At 45.9% G+C, this 24,527-nt stretch overlaps 3 protein-coding genes across 6 annotated transcripts; 2 read left to right on the top strand and 1 right to left on the bottom strand.

Moving 5' to 3' along the window:
* Nucleotides 1–3,055: 3,055 nt before the first annotated feature.
* On the bottom strand, nt 3,056–16,329 carry NSDHL (NAD(P) dependent steroid dehydrogenase-like). Of its 3 annotated transcripts, none has more exons than XM_054839888.1 (8): nt 16,286–16,329; nt 13,889–13,939; nt 11,390–11,551; nt 10,305–10,451; nt 8,765–8,893; nt 7,038–7,180; nt 5,833–5,935; nt 3,056–5,117 (listed from the first exon to the last, which is right to left on the bottom strand). In XM_054839888.1, exons 2-8 carry the CDS (start codon nt 13,907–13,909, stop codon nt 4,782–4,784), a joined length of 1,041 nt encoding a protein of 346 aa, XP_054695863.1. In that variant the 5' UTR covers nt 13,910–13,939; nt 16,286–16,329; the 3' UTR covers nt 3,056–4,781. The 3 variants fall into 3 exon arrangements, with proteins under 3 accessions (XP_054695863.1, XP_054695864.1, XP_054695862.1); XM_054839889.1 differs by having other exon boundaries at nt 16,290–16,303; XM_054839887.1 differs by lacking the exon at nt 16,286–16,329 and adding an exon at nt 14,372–15,106.
* Nucleotides 16,330–16,646: 317 nt separating this feature from the next.
* Nucleotides 16,647–20,614, top strand: LOC129211773 (centrin-2). 2 transcript variants are annotated; one of them, XM_054839401.1, is made up of 6 exons: nt 16,647–16,747; nt 16,992–17,150; nt 18,670–18,798; nt 19,069–19,206; nt 19,677–19,808; nt 20,424–20,614. In XM_054839401.1, exons 1-5 carry the CDS (start codon nt 16,745–16,747, stop codon nt 19,764–19,766), a joined length of 519 nt encoding a protein of 172 aa, XP_054695376.1. In that variant the 5' UTR covers nt 16,647–16,744; the 3' UTR covers nt 19,767–19,808; nt 20,424–20,614. The 2 variants fall into 2 exon arrangements, with proteins under 2 accessions (XP_054695376.1, XP_054695374.1); XM_054839399.1 differs by lacking the exon at nt 20,424–20,614 and having other exon boundaries at nt 19,677–20,417.
* Nucleotides 20,615–21,487: 873 nt separating this feature from the next.
* LOC129211774 (centrin-1-like) lies at nt 21,488–24,413 on the top strand. The gene is made up of 4 exons (XM_054839402.1): nt 21,488–22,111; nt 22,363–22,491; nt 23,118–23,255; nt 23,480–24,413. Exons 1-4 carry the CDS (start codon nt 22,088–22,090, stop codon nt 23,564–23,566), a joined length of 378 nt encoding a protein of 125 aa, XP_054695377.1. The 5' UTR covers nt 21,488–22,087; the 3' UTR covers nt 23,567–24,413.
* The last annotated feature ends 114 nt before the right edge of the window (nt 24,414–24,527 follow it).

The raw sequence follows: 24,527 nt of genomic DNA, 5'->3' as shown, positions 1-24,527 counted from the left end.
AATGCTCTGAAACATCAACAGATGAGCTCTCCATTTCTTGAAGTCCAGAAGGTGTCCCAGAGGGGATCCCTTAGCCAACTGCAGTTATGCCTACGCTGTAGTCTCTTCTTGCTAGGGTAAATCAGCCTGCTCTAAGCTCTCTTCTGCCAGGGGCACACTGCTACCACTTCCAGAAACAGCCAGTTTAAAACCAGTTTGCAGAACTCTACAGTACGTTCCTTTCCAGAGGTGCGGTACACATACCTTTAGAAAGAGTGATGTCTGCGAGGTAGGAACCTGCTCAACTCTCAAAATCCACACAGCTAATTCTATGGGAAGGTGGTTGCACCGAGTAGCACAGCAATTCTTGTCGTTCCTAGGACAGCAGCGGACTTCTGCCCAGAGGCATGCAGCCTCCCTGAGTAGTCCAGCTTGTATTTGAACAGTTAACTACTACTACTATATATTCTTAATTTTTAAGTATTTTGTAGTCATGAAAAATTAGTCAACGCCACTCCAGAGCACTGATCTCCATTGGAACATTTCCTGGTTTTTTGATAACACTTTCTCCTGTGTAACTACCTGGCCCCCATCCTTGCACTGAAGGTGGAAGGCAGGCGAGTAACCCATCAATCCTTCGGGCCCTTGCCAAGGTGACAGAAAACCAAAGCCTCAATAGAGGCTGAGCAGAGCTGGGATGAGTAGAAGGGTGTAAAACCACTACACCCATCTGTTACAAGGGAATCAAACTGGTTTTTCATGAGGTGTCATTACAAAGCACTGCCAAAATGCCAGACCTCACCTTCCTAATAGCAGGTAGCAGAACAGAATCGTATATCCTTGCCTACTTAGTGCTCAAAGACAATACTCTCACCCATGGTCATGAAGACACACCTGCACAGGAGGTCAGGAGCTCTTGGTGCTGAGACAAAACGATCTTGTCAGCAAACGCAGGGCGAAGGGAGGCTGTGGCCAAGCGCCAGCCTGGTGGCATTGCTAAGACAGTAAACCAACATGTGCAATCCGGTAACAGAAACACCTCAAACATGCTCTGTTGCAAGCAGGGAGATGCCTGTTTATTTCTCATCATCAGCTCAGCAAGCTTCCTCCGGGCTCGGAGGCAAACAAGTTGCTTTCCTTCTCCCGTAATAAGGACCAAGTTGCACCATCCCTTCCATCGGTGGGCCTGGCACTTTCCAAGGGCTTGCACAAGCATTAGCAAAACTTGGTAAACAATTCTCTCAAGCAGCGAGTCCAGCCCACTCGTGCCATGTTTGGCTCTGCAGTGCTAAAAGCTGTGGAAACTCAAACCGGTGCTTGGTGATCACCAGCATCATCAATTGCTCCTCTTACCTGTTTCCAAGTAATTCCCACCAAGCCACCCTTTTTCCTTTTTGGCATCGAAATGTGTCTGGACAAGAACCTCCCCCACGCTCTAAGGGTGAGACCGAAAGTTATTTCTTAGACTGTAACACTCCCCCTGTGCAATCTCTCTGTAAGAGGGGAAATGGGGTTCTTGGTTACCTTAACTCCACATAGAAAAGCACTTTTATTCCTCTCTCTCTCTCCCTCTCCCTCCCTCTCCTTTCTCTACAGTAAGGAACAGAAGATATCTCCTTTATCTCTCCCACTGCTTGTCAAACCAAAAACAGTCTCGGGTCAGCAAAATTAGGAGTTGCAGCAAGAAAGAGCCAGGAAAGCAAAGCGAGAGAGATAAGGAGTTTGACAAGAGTGCTCTAGGAAAGTCTTTGAAGTCTTCAGCAGCTCCTGCTGAGCATTACTAAGAACGACAGATTCCAACTGCACTTGACCCTAGATATTTAGAAGGAAATTTTGATAATGGCAGTTTTGCTTTGTAGCCTCCTGCTTGCTGACACACACACAAGATAGAGGTTGCTAAGAGGTGGCATGACAAATAAATCACAGGCAGGAAGGTACAGAAGGACCTCATTGGCTTGCCCAGAAAACACAAGATGGAACTTATGCAGGTGCTTATCAGGATGAGAAAATGAGTCGAGAGGAGGAGGCTTGATCAAGGATAGAAGACGCTATGGATAAAGGAAGGTTCCTCCTCTGTCGTGGCCAGGGGTACAGGCACAGCAACGTCAAGCTCCACCGCACCAGCAATGCCTGTTTACTTCTGTCTTGGAAAACAGAAGCTAGTCAGCCTGCCAGAAGAAATGCTGGGAACTGACCTAATTATATAGGGAGTACCAAGTCAAACCAACTTCAGCATGATGCAACGCTTCTTTCCATGCCCAGCTCTGGGAAACTGCTCGCCCCCATAGAAGCAAACCTCTGGTTTGCCCTTCTTGGATTAATCAGACACGTGAGGGAAACCATATTGCCTGCTGCTTTTTAGCCAGCAGACTTGAACTTCCAGTGCTTCTTGTTTCTGTAGCACCTTCTGGTTGTTACCTTCACCTCTTACCTTGACAGTCCTCCAAAGACACGGGGAGATGAGTAACCCTCCACTGGAGCTGTGTCCAAAGACTGAGACACAGCGTTTTTGGGACTGATTGAAGCTGCGAGGCAGATCTGGCTGGGAAATGCCATCTAGAGGCCAAAATGTGCTTTTACCTATCTTTTTTTATGTTGACTTCACTTACTCCTTTGACTTCAGTACAATCCTATTCTCTCACCACCCCTCTGTGTGAGGGCAGTGTTATCCCCACTTCACAAAGGAGGAGCTGAAGTCCTCTGCTGTGCTGCACCATGACCCCAAAGCAGTACCATCTCTTCTGCGCAGCACTGAGCTGAACCAGAACACGCTGTTCCTCAGGGCTTTCTGTACTTACCAGCTTGGGTTTAGCAGCTGCCTCTACTGCACATAGCAGAGGCGCATCTGAATCACCCATTTTCACAAAAGGTCGTTCTTCCAGTAACGAGCTATGAGTTCCGTGTCAGTTGGCTGCATTACAACTAGAAGTGGGCCCTGCTTTACGGAAAGGAGCAAGGAACAAACATACTCCAGTCCTTCCTCACCCCTTGAAGCAGGTGAGATCTGGCCTTTTAGAAAACCTTGAGAACAAAGCCATGTATCTCAGCCAGGCATGGTTTCACCATATGAGTGTTCTTTTCATAGGTCACAATTTATTCTTTTTTTTATATATAGATGGGGCACTGGTACACACTCACAGAAACAGTGAGGGAAGAAAGGGTCTTTCCATTAACACTGAATTTGTGCCGGCACATTGACGCATCACATGGAGGTTAACACGGCTCAGGGCTTTGAAAGTAGCATCGGTCTCCCGCTGAAATGGGATGTGGGATGACACAAGCAGATTCCAGAAAACCTAGGAATCACAGGACTTTTTTTTTTTTTTGAACAACACACTGCTGAAGAATAGCACTCTAGAATTCAAGCTTTAAATACAGGCTGGGGCGGGTGGAGGGGGGAAGCCCAAGGTGGCTGACCAGTGCAAACCAGAACTGTGTGAACTGGCCCAAGAAACTGGCTAGTATTTACTTCAAGATCAAGCAAGGCAAAGGCTGGTAAAACTAGCTAGCTGTTACAGCAGAAAAAAATTTCCAGAAAAAAGCCCAACATAAAACTGTCCAGAAAATAACCAGAAGATACAATAAAACTAATTTCTAAGCTGCATATCCAGCTCTCAGATGAGGTTAAGGCTATTGAGGCACATCCCATGCTTCTGAAATCTGAAACATCGAAACTCCTGGGGAGCCAGAACAGGCACGAGGGGAAGTTCCAGCTCTAACCTAAACTCTTCATTTAAAAACAAAACCAAACTGAAGCACTTAGAAAGATTATAGGGTAAAGTACACTTAATATAAATGTCAAACTAAACAGCTTGGTGAACATAGTATTATGATAACCATTTTCTTGTGGAAATGAGTTTTTTCATGTACAAAGTGGTCAAAGCAACAAAAATCACCGTTACCAGCAATAACATGTCAGACAAGATGAGAGCTTTGTGCAGTAGGATCTTCCAACCAACGTGGTTCTTATGGAAAGGGAGTAAGCTATGTTAAAATATTATGTGCTGACCAAGAGCAGCCACAGCAAAGATTTCTCCCCCCACAAAGGGAATGATTAAAATCCTGTTTCTGCTGAGATGTTCAAAATGGGATCTGCCCTTTCAAAGATAGAACGCAAAATTAGGAAGTCATCTCTTCGTGATTTATTTGGGTTATTTTTGACTAGAAATAGGGTCCTGCAGAAATGAAGGCACATGCTTCCTCACAAAGAGCAGCCTAGCATGCCTTTTCTCAGGTTTCCTTCTGATGCCTCAGTGAGGAGCCAAATCACCCACCAATCATGGAGGGAATAATAAAATTAGCTTCAATGATTTAAGAGCTGGTGGCAGAACTCATTTTTGGCATAAGCCTCCCTTTCATCACTCTTGTATAGATTAAAGCCAAACCGTAGAGAGGAACCAGTCGTGAGAAGTATTTCATTACCCAGTCTGCAGCTGTGAGAAGAGGTGGCTGTTATCACCAGAGCAACAAAACAGAGGACAAGGGTGGAGAGAGAAGACGAAGGAATGCTGATGTGCTGGGTTGGGATTGAAGAGGGCCCGGCAGGGTGTTTATTCAAAGTACATAGGGTTCAGCAGCTGTTTCAAAACAAGAAGTCACATCAAAGAAAAGAACTGTTAGCACAGCTCCTACATGAAGGTTTTTTCAACCCAGATAAAGCCACCTTGATAATGGTGAGGAGAAGGAGGGACTTCAGGAAAACTCCCTGTTCCAGAGAATTAGTGAAATTGGCTTCAGTGTTCATGTTAAGATGTCAAAGCAATTACAAAAATCAAGCAGAAAAAAAATCCATCTAGGACTTCTCAGGCCTTAGCCCGGCGTAGGTGGGGGTAGCTCTGCAGAGTCCTGTCTATTGCTTCATCCAAGCTCACCACTGGTTTGTAGCCCATGTCTCTTTTGGCCCGTTCACAGCTATAGTAGTGAAACGTTCCAGCTAATGCTACCCGCATGGGAGTAAAAGTGGGCTTGATGGTGACCAGCGGACTTAGCAGCCACAGCACCAGAGACAGGAACAGGGCCAGGTAATATGCCAGCCAATAGGGAATATAGTACTTGGGAGGATCGTAGTTCAAGCCAGTCAAGATACGGGACATGAAAGCCCAGAAAGGAACCGGTTCATCATTTGTGATATGAAATGCCTGAAAGAGAGGAAGACAAAAACCCAGATGATAAAATCATTATGGTTTTCACAAATTTCTCTCTGTGATGGCGCAGCTCATGTTCATGCCGAGGAGACTGACATTCCTGACTTGACTGAGAACACATTTTCACAAGAGACTGCTTTGCACTAACCGCCTCCGTCTGAAAAGCGATGAACTCCTTATTTGCTAAGAAAGCCAGCTACATCTGACACTCCAGAGGTTAAGATTACTCATAAATGGTCAAACAAACCGAATGACAACACAAACATATTAAAGCATCCTAGCTGTATGTACAGTCCATGCCCAGAGCACAGTGGTGCCCTGAACATCTATAAACGCTTCTCCTGCTTTGAACTCTGTCGTGAAAGCTAAATAACTATGTTTCTTATGTACACATCTCAGCTGCCCACAATTCTGCCTGGATTTCCTTTCACAAGGAGTTTTATAGCATGAAGTTAAAGTATATTCATACATCTCAGCCCATGCGGTTGCACACAACAGTCACCAGATGGGCAACCATTCATTATACCCGCAGACAGAAAAAGAATCGACCAATTTGTGTGTGCTAGTTCCACTCATCTCTAAGATAGATGTTCAGTACAGACAAAAATCAGCATGAATTACAGAGCAGACACATGAAGCCAAGCGAGGCTTGCAGGTGAAGTTCGGCTAGGGAGACCCACTGCCCTCCCCTTGCTAGGTCCTTCCTTACCTTCCCACACAGGGGAGAGTGTCTCTGAAGATTTTCTGCAGCTAGGATGTGTCCATGGACCACGTTTTCCACATAGGTGAAATCTACCAAGTTCTTTCCATCCCTACACAGACAAGAGGAAGACGTTTAACCCTAAGGCAAGTTAGGCTGAAAATATGCTTGTGACAAAAGGAAGGACTTTCACAGAAGATACATTTATTCCAAGTTTCCTCTTCTCCTGCTGCAACTTCAGGCTATACCCTGTCAGAGAGATGAAATCATTACATACTATTTTGGAGACAGAGGAAAGGCTGTTATTGTCTCAGCTCTTGTCAAGGCCTTCAAAGTTTACATTCCTGGAACAGTACCATTCCTAAACCTCACAAGTTACCAAGTTTCTAGGTGATGCAGATCCTAGGGGTCTCAGAACCAGCAGAGTGATCCACAGATGCAGAACAAATAGAAACAGAGTGGTAACTAGCACAAACAAAGTCACTTAAGGACAAGCTTTCAATTATGAATTTCTTGGCTCATGAAATTCTAACTTACTCCCTCAATAAGCCAACTTCAGCCTTGGCTGAAACAGATTTAACCCACTGTGTTAAATCTATTTCCACACAGGTACAGAAAATGAATGTATTCACCTGTGCACAGATACACACAAACCAGCTCCTTGCATGTAATAAAAATCTATTATAAATTAAAGAGCACATTTCTTTTCAAGAGCATAATACAAATGATAAAAATATCCTTAGTAGTAGCTTGAACTATTTCTTGCTCTGAAATTTCAGTGCTCCAGTAGAACCTCTGCAAGGCTCAATAACAAGGCAAATACCTTTGTTTTTATCATCAGAAATATTAAAACACTACCATATACATATAGGCTTTTCAATTACAAGAACCTCAAATACCAGCAGTGTATATTAGTTAAATTATCAGCAAGTAATCTGAGTGCTCTCATATTTAAAAGGACAGCTCTTTAGATAATGCAAAGACAGCTCAAGCTATGTCAGCTTTCCCCACTGACAGTCTTTTTGCATTATGAACACTTCCTATCTGAGTGCATTAGTCCTAACACAGGGGGATTTAAAAAAAAAAGAATCCTGGATTACAAGTGAAAAATGCCACCACAACACTACTGATTTAATATTATTCCCTTCCAAAAGGGCTTTGTATGTTCAGCATCAATTTTAACAAAAGCTATAAAATGACTGAGCCTTGCTCACCCAATTATGAACTTCATTTTGCCGCTCTTAGCTGCTTGGATGAGGATGGGAACCAGCTGAGGGTCTCTAGGACCAAATATTCCATGGGGACGAATAGCAGTAGTGAAGAAATTGTTGTCTGGGTCATTCGCACTGAGCACTTCCTGTAGGGAAAAAAAAAAAGATAAGCAAATCAGGAGAGAAAGGCTGGGAAGAAAAATATGGCTTAGTAATATATTGCAAGATCATTACTAAAGGGGGTGAGCGTTCCCTCATTCCTCAGGAAGGCATCAGTGGAAGAATTACTGTCCACCCATATCTTTACAAATAAATGATCCTTCCCTTGCTCCCATCTCTTCTCCCACTTCTCTTTAATGAGAAAAACAGACAAAATTCTGTTTTCATTATTGAACATTTAATGAATTGACAGGCAAAGGAAAGGAGCTCTTCACCTCTCTCCTTTAACACCACAGAAACCAGAGGAGCTTTGAAAATTCCTTCACTCCATGAATTCTTTACAGACACGTTGGAGAAAAGGAGGACACTAAGCAATTCACTGTGTCTCATCAATCAGTGGAAGATTTCCATCACGGGCCTTCTTGATCGCACTCAGAAGGGGTGTGACCCCATTTTCCCAGCAGCACCACATACTAAGCAGATTTAGCAAGGCATCTTTGAAGAAGATTTAATTCTATTGGGAGTTTCCAAACAACATGTTCTACTGATTTTTAACAGCTGCTGGATTTTCTATTAAAAATCCAAGAACCACGCATACAAATAAACATTGAATGCTTTCACTGTTTCACTGAAAACATAGTTACAAGCATATTGAGCTAGACTTCATCGCTACTCATAAGCTTCCACTTTATGAGTCCACTTTACTGCTTGCGAATGAACAGATGGTTTTATGCTGTGGTTTCAGTTAAGCTCTTCTCAAGGAACAGAAGAAAAATTCTTAAAGGCTAATACTTGACTTTAGAGGATACACTGTCAGCTTCCATATGGAAGCAAGTCTGAATTCTTCTTGCACAAAAAGCATAGATTCTTTCCACAATTGAAATGCAAGCCACTGAAAAAATGTTTGTTTGCCTTGATTTAAAGCATTGTCCTAGCATATTTAAACCACAAATACAGCAGCACCAAGAACCTGAAACAGAACAGTTACCGGTGATCTGCAAATGTCCAAAGTAGCAGACATTCAGATGTAGGGGAAATTTTTAGATCTTTTTTAACAAGAGTATTTTCAGTACATGGCCAATAGCATTAGCTTACAACATGTTATTAGGCTGGCGTGCTCCTTAACTCAGCTCGCATCTCTGTCTCGTCTCCTCCTTCCCCAGTAATTTGTTCATGATCCCAACTGTAACTGCCTCTTGCGCCTTTCGCAAGTGACCCACATCCTTTCCCCTGCCATACTTCTCTGTAACAGAACAAGTGAATCCACAGCTCACTAGCCTCCATGCTGAGACTCAGAGGGCTAAAATCAGATGGATTTGTCTAAGAGAAGGGAATTTCCTATTTCAGCTATACGCTGAAAACTCCAGCAGACACTGCTACATATGCATGATTCTGTGCAGATTTTCTTTGCAATTGTAAGAACGAGATACTTCTTTTTAATGGATTCTGGAGAACAACAGAGATCTGTTCAGTCTTGAAGAGTCTGTTGTATCTCCTATGGCATGCCCTACTTTTAGAAGGGCAGTTTTAAGCATCGAAAATAGCAATGTTAACCATATGATGACAAATACCTTCTCCTGTAGGATCTTCGTCTCTGTGTAATAGTCAATAGGTTTTTTTGCATAAGGGAGGTCTTCTGATCCATTTTTTATGTCTGTGCCCTCAAAAACTACACTGGCACTGCTAGTTAACACCAGTTTCTGCAATAGATGTGAAAGAAAACAGTTGTTTAAAGCCTAAGACAAAAAGGTCATTATTTACAAAGGGTGAGTAAAGACGATTATAACGTTTAATCAACTGATTCTACAGATAATAAACTAAGTCTAAAAGATCATGGGCTAACAGAAGATGATCTGAAATTGCAGGTAAGAAAACTCTCACTCTTCTAATTGACTCTGTCACATTGTTGCAATGTTTTAATCTCCATTAGGTAGCAATAAACAAACATCCAAGGCAGCCAATCAAGGGGCAAACATCCCCAGGAAAATCAGAGCACCCACTTGGCTGGGCACGTTTTTGCACTTAACACACAATGAATGTTTTTAAGATACATTTGCTCATCTTGACGATTACAATATCCCGGTAGATTAAACCAAAGAAGGATTCTTATCTTGGAAGTTTTTGTTGGATAAAAATGTACCCTAGTGGATTCAAAACAGGAAGTCAGTGATGTATTTCAGTAATCAGAAACATGTGGTTTTACACAAGATCTACATTGTAATAAAAAGATGACTAGATCCAACAAGTTCCAACAAGACTTAACTCCTTGCTCTGACAGAATCCAGACAAAGCCTGAAGGTAAACACCACGTGGCCCATTTCCTACAACAGCTTATTACACGAGGGGGGAAAAAACCCAACAAACAACAAACTGTGGGGCTGGGAGTCCTGCGTGATAGACATCAATTAATTTTAAACATTATCACTTCCGTATTTGTACATGGACACTACGCAAAATGCATGCTTTGGAGGCAGCACCTCTGCCCAGAATAAGTAAGGAATCTTCACATGCATTGTGCTTGAAAATTTGCTAAGAATTTAAATGAATGCTCATGTGATATCGAAATAATAAAAGGAGAAAAAATACCCACAACCTTGCCTGAAGAGCAGTCTGGTTTCATCTGGCTCTTTCTTTTGTGGGCAAATGACTTTCTAAACCAAATTATACTGAGATTATGGCACAAGTGTGTTCCTTCTCACTACATGTCACAGACTTCAAATAGGTAACAGATGCCACGAATACTTCCACTGCTGGAAGCTATCTTTAGAGCAGGCTCCCTATTACAGCATGAAAGAATCCACTTGTCAGTTGTGGTTCTCCGGTGGGTGATTCCCAGACGTCTAGTAGGACAAATTTTAATGGACGCTTTTCCTGTAGTCAGGAAGATTGTCATGTGTAGGTTTTCTGTGGCAAACATGGACTGAGCTTACACCAGACGCTACGTGGGAGACCAGAGTCTCTCTCTTCTACTAATTTTCACAGAACAAGTAGGAATTCAGTATCTGAGGGACCTTTGGCCCTCTATCAAACTGGATTGAAATTGGTCCATGCTGCATTTGTTATCGAGTCACAGCAGCATCTTATAGTCACCATGTGCTTTTCTACCCATACCTGCACTCCGGCTTCTTTGCAGGCTTCAATGACTGCTTTGGTTCCCATAAAATTCACCTTATAAAACAGTTCCCTGTTGTCACTTGAAGGTGCTGGTGATGCACAATGAAACGCCACTGACACACCTTGTAAAGCCGGGAGCAAAGCCTAGAATATACATCACATGAGACAGCAATGAGGCATCAGCAATAGGGCCCACTCAGGAAAAAAAAAAAAAAGGAAGGAAATAAAACACAGTTCTTTTTCTTATGGAAACCAAACTGCCAAATTTCAAGTCACGTTCCCTCCATAAAGGTGAGCAGCTGGAATGGGCTTAGCATCCAGGATCTTCACAACGTTCTCTCCTTCTTGCTAGGCAAAACCACACTACATCTTTTCTTTCCAGAGAAGAACCTGAGAACTTTCTGAGACCTGGAGGCTATCTGGACTTAACTACTTGCAATAGTCTCAAGTGCAGGTATAAGACTCAAAATCACCTGGAGATAGGAGTTAGAAAGCTCAGGAAGCAGCAGGTTTAACAGCCAACAGTACCCCACGGCACTGTCTGTTTGAGATGACTGCCCTAAAGCTCCGAGACATGATACTTTGTATTGGCGGGGAGACATCTCTTCACATTGCATACAAATGCTTTTGCCAAGGCTCACATGCATGACTGAGTTAAGGCGAGAGGTCTTAGCGTGCCTTAACTGTTAGGAATAACGCACTCTGCTGTTCTCATGCAGCTGAGGTTAGCTAGGAGAGCACCCACATGCAATTACCAACAGCGACTGTAATCAGACTGTATATCTGAGCTAACAGTAATGCAAATCATAATACAGAAACAAGGTCTGTTCTTTCCAGCTTCAGGCAGATGTCAGGTATGTTTCTTTAAATGTTCTAGATGAGGGTTACACAGAAAACTGCTTAGGCTTCTGACTTCACAGGGAAAGGCTGGGAGGCATATCTACATACCCTTTTACAACCCGTGCAATGCCTTCAGGTGTTTCAGTGCTTCAGGCAAGGCTCAGCAAGCTGTTTGAACGAACATTTACTTAAACAGATATCCTTTCTATCTACCCATGTCACATACTGTTGTTAGTCTGTACCTCTTTGTCACAAAGGTCTCCCAGGAAGAACTGCACTCTGTCATTGTCAAATCTCTTCTGAATATCAAACACATTGACCGCGTAACCCTTCTCCAGGAGCTGCTCCACCATGTGCTGGCCTAAGAATCCTGACCCGCCGATCACTGTACATTTCTTACCAGCCTGCAGAGACAGGGAGAAAAGCGCTTTAACAAGCAGACATACATCAACAAACCGTGCAAGTAAACTGAGCTGAACTTCCCGAGATCTCAACTGACAGCTAGTCAGTAGCTAGTTTAATTGTAGGAGTCTAAATTCAGGTATCAAAAGACTCTTCGATATGTCTGTGCTATCACAGTAACTTAAAAGTTCAGACACACTAATGGTCCCTACGGCTCACGTGCTGGTTTGTATTTGGCAGGACTTTGCTTCATAACCAAGTGGCTCGCTTAGTAGGGAAGAAAAACAGGACCTGCTCCGATAAACTCTGCCCTGATGGTAAAGCAAACAGAATTTGTTTTAGCCACATGGCACAGATAATTCAGACTACTAAAACTGTCACCATTAGCAAGGACAAAACCATTTTCAGAGCACATGAAACTTCAACTTCTCCACGCCAAGAAAGCAATCAGGTAAAGGCAAGGCTTATCCTTTTTAATGAGTCACTAGTTCTTCCTTTCTTTTTTTTTTTTTTTTTTAAGCTTTTTAAAATCAATGGCTAGAGTCACTAATTAACAGATTCCAGTCTGGTCACTCGTCTAACTGGACTGAGACTGGAGACCTCACTGCCAACATAGAACATACAAGCTATGAGTCTGAGGAAGTTTTTGTACAAATAATATTCTGTCCTGGTTGGAAATAGATTTGCTCCGTATTGGTGCTACACAAAACCTCACCTCTGCAGTTATACTATCGAGCTGAAGGGAATTTTAACCCAGTGAAACCATACGAAGACAACAATTGTTCAGAAGTTTCTAAGTGCTAAATCCTTAAACAAAGGTTCTACTGCAAAGTGTTAATTATCCACAACAGGAATTAGAAAAGTTCACTACAGTTGCATAAAGCATAACCAATTATTTAGAATGGTGCATGCAAAGTAGGGTCTGATTAAAATAATTTTTATAAGTTCTAATGGGTTGGCCCAGTGGTCTATTTGGTTTTGATAATTGCAAGAGAACAGATGATATAGAACAAATATGTGAGTCTAAGGACTCCCTGCAGTTCACTCTCCTTGTATTCCCCCGTCACAACAGTTTTACATTTGCTTTACTCGTCAGCTTCCCGATCCTCCGAACTCCGTCACATCCCTCCCCTCTGCAGTGTCCTCTTGCTGCTGAGGGGTCTAGCTTTTTCAGCTTCTCCTCAAAAGGCAGCCGCTCCATTCCAGTGATATTTTTACTTGCCTTCCCCTGTACCCTTTCCCATTCCAGTGCATTCTTCATAAAATGAGAGCACCCGAACCTAGATACACTGAACCGAAGTTTTACAGTGGCAGAATGACGCCCTCTGTCTGGCTGCAACTATCAGAATCATTTTCTACCAGTACAGATGAGATAGTCCAGGTTTTTCTGTATGATAGTTTTCCACTCAACCAAGGATAAGGACAGTATTCTAACTGGTGATGAGAAGCAGAGTATTAAATAATCTTTAGTGCGCATTTATAACGTGCAATATAATCTAGTACACACACCTCTTGGGGAAGTACTAAATGAACCAACTCAATGACCAGAATCAGTATAACTGCAGCTAACAGTCCTGCACCTGAATTAGCTGGTTTAAAAAATGCAGGTAGAGAGCCAGGCTACGCATGATTATACTGATTTTAGGATATGAATTACTACCTATCTTGTGCTGTGAAGATACAACAGTTTGTTCATGCTCTCTAACATGACGCCCCGTTGGTTGGGGTTTTTTTTGTTTGTTTCCTAAATATCGGAGGTTCACTGGTGTTCTATAAATTTCAAAGGAAATAATGAGAAAATAGTCCAGAAGACAGAAATTTCTGTATAAACAAGAACCACAGGTAATACAACAAAACAATTTAATGAACTGTACTCTTAAGAGTAACGTCCAAACACCTCTCTGAGCTAACCAAAATATTACTCTTCCCATATTCTAACCTCCTGCATTCAATGCAGCAATCGGAGAAAGAGGTAACAATGATCTAGTAGATCTCAGGGACCACAGCTGGGCCCCCATCTGCACTACAGCATGGAATAATGTTATCAGGCATGTAGAAATGATCCTGGAGTAACTAAATCTCCAGACCAATTGATTTGGCAGCACTGACAAAGCCGCTGGTGTTCTTTGGGGGTTGGAGCATTCCTGGCTCCCTTGGGAACTACAACAGCAGCAAACTATTCCTTGGTGAATCATGTTTCCCACAGCAATACCTCTGGAGGAGGCGTAAGGGCAGAAACAGTCTCATGTCTTCTCTAGCAATGTTCATAAGAAATATCTATGAAAATACGTTTCTGCAAGACAAACCTCCATAAAGCATCATTTGAGTCCTCAACTTACCGATCTGAGGCGCGTGGCCATTTCTTAGATGATTCACTATCAACTTGATTCCTTTAAAAAAGGAGAACATTATTTTACTTAACTTACTTAAGCACGCCATTAACACAAACCAAACTTTTTTTTTTAAACAAGTTTCTAGTTATAGAAATCAAGGTTTGAAGCCATTATGCTAAAGCAGAAGCATGAAAAAAGTGAGCTAATTCTCCCTGCCCTGCTGAACAAATAAGCAGTACAAGAGTAACAGTGACATCAAATAGCTTTCTCAAAGGCATAGTTTTATTAAAATACCCTTGATAACAAAGGCACCACCTGATTTTAGCTACTATTAGCTTCACACACTTCTTTTAAGTCTGAATATTTATATCGCAAATAACACAACTGCAGGTTTTGGGAATATCCTCTTCAAAAAATACAGTTGCTCTAGGGTGTTAGGAACAACAAAATAAAACTTAAGTTCAAGCATCTCAGCAGCAGCCAGTCCACCTGTTCCACAGCGGCAGACGCAGCAAGGAAGAAACGCCGGCACTCGCTGGTGCCTGTCAGCAAAGAGAGGGGAGCCAGTGGTGAGATTTTTCCAAGTTTTCACATCACAGACTGTTGATGCCACCAGTTTCATTAAAATATGCTCTTCCTCCCAGCAACAGCAAACAAATTTCCCAACTCAGTTGAGATTCTACTGTGTGGGGTATAGTTGAAAGACAGAAAAAGACAACATGCCTATTTAGACCAAAGACTTGTGATGGCTTTACGGTCATTTTAAACCATCACTGTGATAAACTGCTATTTTAGAGGCTGATTTGATTCTCCTTATTTCTAGTCAGTACCTCTCACTACCTCCTACTATCATTGCACCGAGATGGATCAAGGCTACGAGTAACTGAAAATTTATCATTTTCTGCCTGGGTTGGTTTTCTGACCCATCTCACTTCACCACTAGTGCCAACACAACTGGATGAGATCCAGAACCAGTTACACCAATGTTGCTATAAAATTATCACGGTACCATTCCTCACACAGGCAAATACATCTGTGGGACTGCAAGCTACACAGTTTAGCACTCTTTGTTCTTTATTTTTCTGAAAAGCCCTTTGAAATGGCAAGGAAAAAGCCAAAAAAGGCAGGACTGGAGCCTGTCCAGCCAGGAACATCAAGCTGGTTTGGAAGTGTGGGCACAGGGTGATCCATGCTGCAGTTGTCCCCTCTTCTTCCCCCACGTCTACCTTAACACAGGCCTTACCCCTCTCCAAAATGCAATTTATGAGCTGCTCTGTCTCCAGTTTCCCTCCAGCTCTTTCAGTTCCCCATCCCAGAGCCCCCCATCCTTCTCCCACCTTCCCCACACCTGCTTTCCTCACGCCCCCCCCCCCAGCCTGCCCTTCCTCACGCCCCCCCCCCCCAGCCTGCCCTTCCTCACGCCCCCCCCCCCCAGCCTGCCCTTCCTCACGCCCCCCCCCCCAGCCTGCCCTTCCTCACGCCCCCCCCCCCCGCCTGCCCTTCCTCACACCCCCCCCCCAGCCTGCCCTTCCTCACACGCCCCCCCCCACAGCCTGCCCTTCCTCACACGCCCCCCCCCACAGCCTGCCCTTCCTCACACCCCCCCCACAGCCTGCCCTTCCTCACACCCCCCCCACAGCCTGCCCTTCCTCACCCTCCCCCCCCCACAGCCTGCCCTTCCTCACCCTCCCCCCCCCACAGCCTGCCCTTCCTCACACACCCCCCCCACAGCCTGCCCTTCCTCACACACCCCCCCCACAGCCTGCCCTTCCTCACCCTCCCCCCCCCACAGCCTGCCCTTCCTCACCCTCCCCCCCCCCACAGCCTGCCCTTCCTCACCCTCCCCCCCCCCCCAGCCTGCCCTTCCTCACCCACCCCCCCCCCACAGCCTGCCCTTCCTCACACGCCCCCCCCACAGCCTGCCCTTCCTCACCCTCCCCCCCCCCCAGCCTGCCCTTCCTCACCCCCCCCCACAGCCTGCCCTTCCTCACCCCCCCCCCACAGCCTGCCCTTCCTCACCCCCCCCCCACAGCCTGCCCTTCCTCACCCTCCCCCCCCCACAGCCTGCCCTTCCTCACACCCCATAACCCTCCTCACATCCCTGCAGGCTCCCCTACCCCCAGCTGCCCACCTCACAGACCCCACAACCTTCTCCATGCCCCAGCCCTCCTCACAGCCCTGCAGCCTCCCCCCCGCTCCCCTCCCCACACACCCGCCCCACGTTCCCCCGCAGCCTCCCCTACCCCCCCCCCCCAGCTCCTCAGCCGCCACAACCTACCCCACACCCCAGCCCTCCTCACGGCCCTCCGGCCTGCCCCTGCACAGCCCGCTGCACAGCCCGCTCCGCAGCCCAGCCCTCCTCACAGCCCCGCCGGCTCTGCGGCCTCCGGCCTGCCCACTCACCCACCGGCAGCGCCCGCAGCTCTCCACACCCCGCCCTCACCCCCGGCCCGGCTCCGCCCCCGCCTCGGGCCCGTCCCTCCAGCCCACCAATCGGCGCGGACGCTTCCAACAGACCCCGCCCACTCGACCGGCACCTGCCGCTTGTCCTCCCACGCGCCCTGGGCTGAGCATCGCGCCAGCCGGCTATCACTCGCTGATTGGTCCGCGGTCTCTCCCCTTCGGCCAATCACGTTGACGGAAGGAGGAGAGGCTCTTCTCCCCGGTCAGTCACCTCTTGGATCCGCCCCAGCCACGGGTTGGCCAATAGCTATCCCCCAAACGCCTCCCGCGCCCGGCCCTCCAGCAAATAGGAGTGAGGGTTGCCGCAGCAACGGCGTAGGGGCGTTAGCCAATGGGAAAGGGCGACATTGAGTCTCGGCCTGCCGGGACAGGAGCTGCCCCCAATCACCGACCCCCGGGATGGTGAGTGGGGCCCGGCCCGGGGGAGGGGGCCTTGGGCCCTGCGCTGCTCCGCTCCGGCTTCCCGGTGCCACGATCGCGAGGCTGCGGGGGAAGGCCTCTGTCAGCCCGGAGCGGCCCCGGGACCGCGGTGTGGGCTGGGGGCTGAGGTGGCCGCTGTCCTACGGGCCTCACCCGCCCTTCCCGGGGCGGTGCGTCGCCGCGGCGGCGGCCTGATCCTCCTTTGCTCTTGTGTTGCTGTGCCAAGGCCTCCAGCTTTAAGAAGCCCTCGCTAGGAGCCGCGGCCCAGAGGAAGAAGGCGAGTCCCAAGCTGGAGCTCACTGAGGAGCAGAAGCAGGAGATCCAAGAGGCTTTCGACCTGTTTGACACAGACGGCACCGGGAGCATAGATGTTAAGGAGCTAAAGGTAAGAATTTTCCTAGCGCTAGAAGCACAGTTCCACTGAGGTAAAGTGATAGGGGCATAGTGCCTGAATGACCTTAAACAGGAAGGGAGAGATTCCCCCTCCGCATAAAACCTTATTGTCAACAGGTACATTTTTGTCTTTAATTCAGCTCTTTCCTGCTGTTATCAGGTGTCTTTAGGGCCGGGCTGCCAAAAATACATTGATAGTTTTGTATTCTGTCTTAGTAAAACATCAAAAGAGGTTGTGTGTATTAAAAAGGTGGGGGCGTTTCCCCTCTTATGTGTTGTTGAGGATTGCATGCTTTACAAATTAGGTGTCCAAGCTATGGTATACACCAATGTTCTTCATTTTCATGCTTTTATGTATTGCAAAACATTTTTGGTCCCTCCCTGTGCTTTGGGAGGAATAGTAATCAATAAATTAGGACTTCTTTTGCTTTCAGAATTTGCCCTTCCTATTTGCTAGCTGGATGTCCATATTGCTTAAGACCACAGGGAGGAGAACTGATTTCAAACTTGCTGCTTGTCCCCTTATCGAAGGAGGCAAACATAAAGTGTGTAGGCATGCATGCGTGTGTCTGCAAGTGACGGCATCCTTGGATAGGCTGCTGAGAGCAGTGTTGTCAGAAAGGCACACAAAGTGTTTGAGTTGTGTTTTCCCTACACTCATTGAAAAGTTTTTTGTCACTAGAATGAAAAATTAACTGATTCAAGTTCCCTGTGGTCTACCAGCTTAAGACCTTCCATGTTTGTGCCATCAGATCAGGTTGTTAGAGTTTGCTAGAGTTGCAGGTATGATGGAAACGTCTTTCATGGAGTCACTTGTTATTTTGTTGAGACGTTTCTGGGTCTTCCATTTAGTCACCTTGCTTACAACAGGGTCTGAATTATTATTATTATCATCATTATCATCGTCATCATCATCATTATCATCATTCAGTGCCTTGTTTCTCATTGCAAAGGGAATTCTAGTAGCAATTCCCTTAACAGGAATGGAATAACAATTAGTTTTCCAGTAGCCTTGGAAATTGCTATGCACAGCACTGTGTGACAGTTTGGGATTTTTCCTTCAAAGTATTAATTGAAGTGGGACTCTCATGCTCTGAGTGCCCATCACAAGAGTTTAAAAAAGTATATACCAAAATAGGTATGCTAAGACTTCATAACAAAATGCAAACTTTCTCAGACAAAATATTTCTCCTGAGACTCCGTTGTACAGCCTTACCCTCCAAATTCTTGCCAGTTCTGAGCTGGGGGTGGTAGATGCGATGCTCAGAACGTGTTTAGGAAATTTCTGAATTAAATCCAGGACAGCAATGGTTGCATTCCTGTTTTCTGCATCCTGATGAGCCCTTGTGTGTAGAGAACCATTGCTCTGAGTCTGCCCCTTACCTTGCTGTTTTCCTTGAGACACAGGAGGCGTGTTGTAACATGATGTGGCATAAAGTTCAACTTCCTCTCCCTCCTCGTGGCTTTGTTTATAGTTTTGTATGATTTATAAGGGGTTTTTGTCCTTACAGGTGGCTATGAGAGCACTAGGGTTTGAACCTAAAAAAGAAGAGATCAAGAAAATGATATCAGATATCGATAAGGAAGGAACAGGAAAAATCAGCTTCGATGACTTCTTGGTAGTGATGACACAGAAAATGGTATGTGCATTTTAAAAGTCAAAGTGAAAACAATTTTGAAAATGGCTGAGTACCTTTCATCTCCCTTTGCACTTAGGGGAGGATAAAAGCATTCTTTTAATCTTAACAACAAAATATATAAAAGCTAGAACTGCAGAACAGGGACTAACCCTATCTCATTTTTCAAGGTAAAGTTGAAATAATTCTGTCATTAACAAGTTTTTTTAAGGAAGTGTTACCTACAACATAACCACTACTTTTTTTCCTTAAACTTATGCTTACTTCTTTAAGGCTGAAAAAGATTCCAAAGACGAGATTCTCAAAGCTTTCAAACTCTTTGATGATGATGAAACTGGCAAAATCTCCTTCAAAAACCTCAAGCGTGTCGCCAAAGAACTGGGGGAAAATCTCACAGATGAAGAGCTGCAGGTTTGTACCTGGGATATGAAACCGTATCACACAGAAACACTCGCTGTCTGCCTTTGTGTGTAGTGAACGTAGAAAGGTCCAGATGAGGAAGGCAGTCACAGCATGATCGTGTATTGCTTGCTTGCATGTTTACATTTCTTTAAAACCTATGTAAATAGTCACAATCCAATTCTCCTTCTGTCCAGAGAGCTGAGCTAACTCTCTGACTGATCTGCTGAGCACTAGAGCTCCAAGCACTTTGTTTTTTCCAGAACAGTTCTTATAAAACAACATTTTCTGTTCAGAAACCATATAGAATGATATTAGTGTCTAGTTTAGTAAATATTTTGTAGCGCAGCAGGTGTGACGTTGAGCTAACGCTGTCCCCTCCAATACAATTTATTTTAAAAGTGGTTCTAATTTTGAATTAATCTAATAATTCTAATCCTAGTCTAATCTGCCTCTAATTTCTGAATACACGTATCTTTCAGGAAATGATCGATGAAGCAGATAGAGATGGGGATGGGGAAGTGAACGAGCAAGAATTCTTGAGGATCATGAAGAAGACCAGCCTTTATTGAAACAGAATTTTATTTATTTTTGCACATGTGTATATACATTTGGTAGGTGCCTCACTTTTTTACAGTCTTTTATTTTGAGACAGCAGAAAATATAGGTCAATATTATTTTTAGGCAAATGGTCTTAAACTTGTGTTTGTGAACGGTTACCAACCGCTAACCTGTTTACATCTACCAATGTGGTTGCTTGTGCTTGCACGTTTTACACTCTTTGTTTTCCATACACACGTAACATTGTTCAGTGACAGTAGTCAGATCCTTCTCTGACTAAAAAACATGTCAAATGATTATGGTTTGGTAAAAAGAGAACTCAAAACCAGACAGTGGAAATCGCTGTTTCCCAGCAGCTGAAGTTTTTGGTTTAATGTCTTGGTTTGGGCCCTATAAGTCCTATTTGCAGGGATCAGCTTTTTATACTCTGTCTCACGGCGATTATCTCCTCCCCCTTTTTTAGTACGTTCTTTAAACTGAAAAAAAAGTAAGTAAGTAGACTGCTGCAACTTAACTTACTGCTATTCAGTTCACACGTTTAAAGAATTCTCTTCGCAAAAGAAGAGGAAAGTTACCGGTGCTGCTGCTGAAAGCTCTGTATGTTAGCAGGGATATTCAGTGGCTGCAAGTACAAGATTGTATTTAAAATAAACCATCTTATTTTTAAGCCATGAGACTTGTGGAAGGAAATATACAAAAATGCAAACAAATCCGCTGGTCCAGCCTGCGCTCTGATCTGCTGACAAGTAATAGAAGAATTCTTCCAGGAACTTAAAGAGTTTCAACCGTTAAGTCTTCAAACGGTTCCCGGTTACCAACTGCTTTGCTCCAGAGGCAGCAGCTACAGCAGAGTCTGTCTGCGACGCGGCGTCCGTCTGAGGTAAGAGCGTAACCGAAGGATGGCTGTCGCCTTGTTGGAGGGAAACAAGCTCCCGGCCCTTCTGCTGCTTCTCTTTGTTCCTGAATCGAATTTATTCCTTTGCTTTTCACAGACTGGGTATCGGCCTTTTCATTTAACTGACCTCTACAACCCATAAGCATGGGGGAAAAAAAATCGAAGCCTGAGCTAAACATGAAAGAAACAATGATAGTGTTAGGCCTTATCACCGCGGAATTCCTGTAAGACCTTTTTCTGCCTGAAAACGTGGTTTATGCCAGCGCAGCGCGTCAACGGAAAGGGGAGGGAGGGAGTTCCTGCACTGTGGTGAAGTACCCCGTTACAGAAAACCGTGCAATCCGATTTCTAATTTTAACGCGAGACACAGGCAGAGGAATCTGTAGGAGACGAGGGGTACATCAAAACCTCCGGTTATTTAATTCAACAGCCAAGATGACGCTCAGCGCGTGCCGAGACCCACCCCCCCGCGCAGGGCAGTTGACATTTCAGCCGGGACCGCCTTGTCCCGCCCCTGATCTGCTGTCTCGGCCAATCAATTCTCGCGCTTTCCCTGAAGAGCAGGAGCGCTAGCCAATGAGGAGCGCGGCTGCAGGGAGCGCGGCCGGCGGTGGGACGGTGAGCGGGGCGGCGGGGCCGGGCCTGTCTCTCCCCGCCCCGCCCGGGGCCCTTCAGCGCGGCCTGACCGCGGCCCCGGGGGCTGCCCGGCGGGGAGCGGGTGCTCGGCTTGTCCCCAGCACCTCCCTCAGAAACGCCTCAGGCGAGGTGGGGCGGGGCGTTGCTGAGGTAAACGAGGGGGTGGCGGTGGGAAGGGGCTGACTGCGGCCGGTGCCCCCCCGCCGGCCCGTCTGAGGGCACCGGATCTCTCTCCCGCAGGCTCCCAGCGGTGAGGGAGGCGCCGCCGGGGGCAGCTCCCCGACGGAGGAACCAGCCCTCGCCTTCCCGGTCAGCGAAGAGCAGAGGCGGGAACTGCGAGAGGCCTTTGAGCTGTTCGATCCTGATGGCTGCGGCGTCGTGGATGTCCGGGCCCTGAAGGCAAGGAGCTGTGGAAGTGCAGCCTGATCGCTGGTGAAAACAAATCTGGGAGGCGTAGAGACTCCTCGTTTGTCCTCCTTTCCCCCACGAAGCCCTGCACAGAGGCATTGCTGGAGAAGAAACCCTGGGAACCTCTGGTCGCAGCTTTTAGGAGGTGGAGTTGTTCCACCGCTCTCATCTAGAGGCTTTCTACTTCCCCGCCCTGGCTGCGAATCTCCTCTGTCACGTTTTCATCCGTGCACCAAGATAACGTCAACCTGTGCTGCAGGGACTTTGTTAAGGCAGGCCTGAAAGAAGGCACGGATGTGCAGCGTATCCTTCATAACCCCTTTCCCACGTGGAAAATGATGTCACCGCAGTATTGCGGTTGTACTACCCTGCCTGCAGTGGGGTTGATACAGCATGCAGCCATCAGGTTTGTGCCAGGTACCCTTAGGAGGGCCTGAAGCCTGCCTTCTTGGCCCTTGCTGACGGCTCTTCCCTGCTAATTTTTCACAGCCTCATACTACTGATGTTAGCTACAGAACCCTGTTCTCTAGAGATGAAATGGTGGATGAATAGCTGTTGATGAAAAGTTGTTTTTTTCCACCGCTTTCATGTACCTGCTTGTTTCAGACATTTTTCCCTCTTTGTTTGATTTGTACACCAAGACGTTGGTCTCTTTTCTCTTTTGGCAGATAACCGTAAGGGCTCTGGGCTGTGAATTGGGGAAGGAGGAGATGAAGAGAATTGTCTCTCAATTCGGTAAAGAAGGGTCAGGGAAGCTAAGCTTTAAGTCGTTTCTGCAGGTGGTGACTCAGAAAATGGTATGTGAACCCATCTGGTCACAAAGAGTGACATTCCCCTTGCCTGACTTTACGATGCAGGTAGCCACAGTAGATTGGGTTGGTCTGGCTCCCTGCAGGGGAGAAACAGGAGTGGTTCAGGGGTTTCCTCTGAGCTATTTTAGAGGTCTGCCTTCAGGTGAATTGTCCTTATCCCTCTTGCCTCTTTCCCTGAACTATGGATGGCTAGTTCAGATAGAGACAGCCGCAACTCAGCAGAAATCTTTCCCATCCCAGTACCGTCTGAGACTCCCGTGGTTCAAACCCCTCTGTATCCCCTAGAGCCTGGCTGTGTGCAGACATCTCAAAGTACTTTCCGGTAGTAGCGCTAGTCCCCTCTCTGACAAAGCTTGGCCAGGATATTCCAGGCCAAGTCCCCGTGCTGCTCAGACTTCTCTTGGAGCTTTTCCTGTAATACACCGTTATATACGGGCAGAGGGTGAAGGTGAAATAGCAGCAGTAGGTAACCCTCTTCTATGGCCATGTTTTCCCCAAAATGATGTCTTGGATTTGATTGCAAATGTTTGCTGGCTAAAGTGCCTGACTAGGGATTGTGGGGTGGTATGAGGTCACGTTTACATGACGGCATTTTTCATTTCCTTGCCAAGGCAGAGCCCTGTGTGGAAAAGGAGATCCTGCGAGCCTTCAAGGTGTTTGATTGCGATGGCACTGGCAAGATCTCCTTTGAGAATCTCAAGGTGGTGGCTAGTGAGGTTGGAGAAGACATCACGGATGAGGAGCTGCAGGTTTGTGAATCACAAACACATTCCTCTTGTCCCTGCTCAGGGAGGGAGGGGAGTGTCTTGCTGCGGGAAGACAGGTCGGGGATTGTGCTGGGTTACTTTGCAACGGGCAGGATCTCTGTCTCGCTTGGGGCTTGCCTGAGACCTTCGTTGGCATTTGCACTTTCTGAGCGTCCACCCTCTTGGGTCCCACCTAACCTGGTCTCCAAATCGTTGCTATCCCACAGGAGATGATTGATGAAGCAGATGTGAATGGAGATGGAGAAGTGGACAAAGAGGAGTTCCTACGGATGCTGACGCTCACTGACCCATAACTACAAGGTTTCCTTTTTATTCTCCCATTCCCATATAAACAACTAGTTACAATGTCACTTTCCTCCAGCTTCCTTGTTTGTTGCCTTTCTTGGAGGTCAAAACACACCAAAATATTGTTAATGTTTCATCTTTGGGGTTGATTTTCCTGCTTCATGAGTGGAAGCAGTTTTCCGTGCCCCAGCAAACAGTGTTGTTACTAGCTTTGGGTCTGTGTGGGTTGGGTCTAAAGTTAGAGATTAATTCGAATTCTTCAGCGAGTCCCTGGAATTCTCCCTATTGTATTTACATCCTGTAGCTTTCCCGCCTATCTGACATCTCAAAACGCTCTTAATCTCAGAAAATCCTGTAGAAATCTCAAGAGTTAGTGCTTATGGCAGAAACTTTCCTAACTCCTGCATTTTGCCCATTTTGTTCAAGGGCTTGGGGACAATAAGCCACATTTTCATTAGAAACTGAGTAGAATTGCTGTGTTAAGCTACTCAGGCTGCCAGATCTGCCTGAACCTCTCTTTGCTGCGGCACCTGGGTAAACTTCTTCCCACTCTGGCCACCACTGTAGTCACGAAGGATCTTGCCGTGTTGGTGAGAGTGCAAAAATATGTTGGTGTTTTGAAAAGGATGTAAAAAGCCTGAAGAGAGCTCAGAAGAGCCTCAGAAAATAGTTGCTGACTTAGAAAACATGTCTTGTGCTGAGAGAAACGGCTCAGGCTGTAGTGATTATACGGTACTACCTGTATAATAAGAACTTAGGTAAGAAGAACTTACCAGTGACCGTCTAAAAAGCTCCTGAACCTAACGGAGACAAACCTGCCAGCATCCAGGGGCTGGAAGTTAGCTCTTTAACTAAAAAAACCCAACAGCTGTGCCTGACACTGTGTTATTTTTAGTGCCTTCTGCTTGCCAGGTCAGGGCTGGCCCTCCAGGTTTCAGCCAGATGGGTATCATCTCCTCTGTCCCCGTT

This window comes from Grus americana, chromosome 12, assembly GCF_028858705.1.
Source record: "Grus americana isolate bGruAme1 chromosome 12, bGruAme1.mat, whole genome shotgun sequence".
NCBI lineage: Eukaryota > Metazoa > Chordata > Aves > Gruiformes > Gruidae > Grus > Grus americana.
The sequence above is the reverse complement of the archived record's forward strand: the minus strand, read 5'-3'. Positions and strand labels throughout refer to the sequence as shown.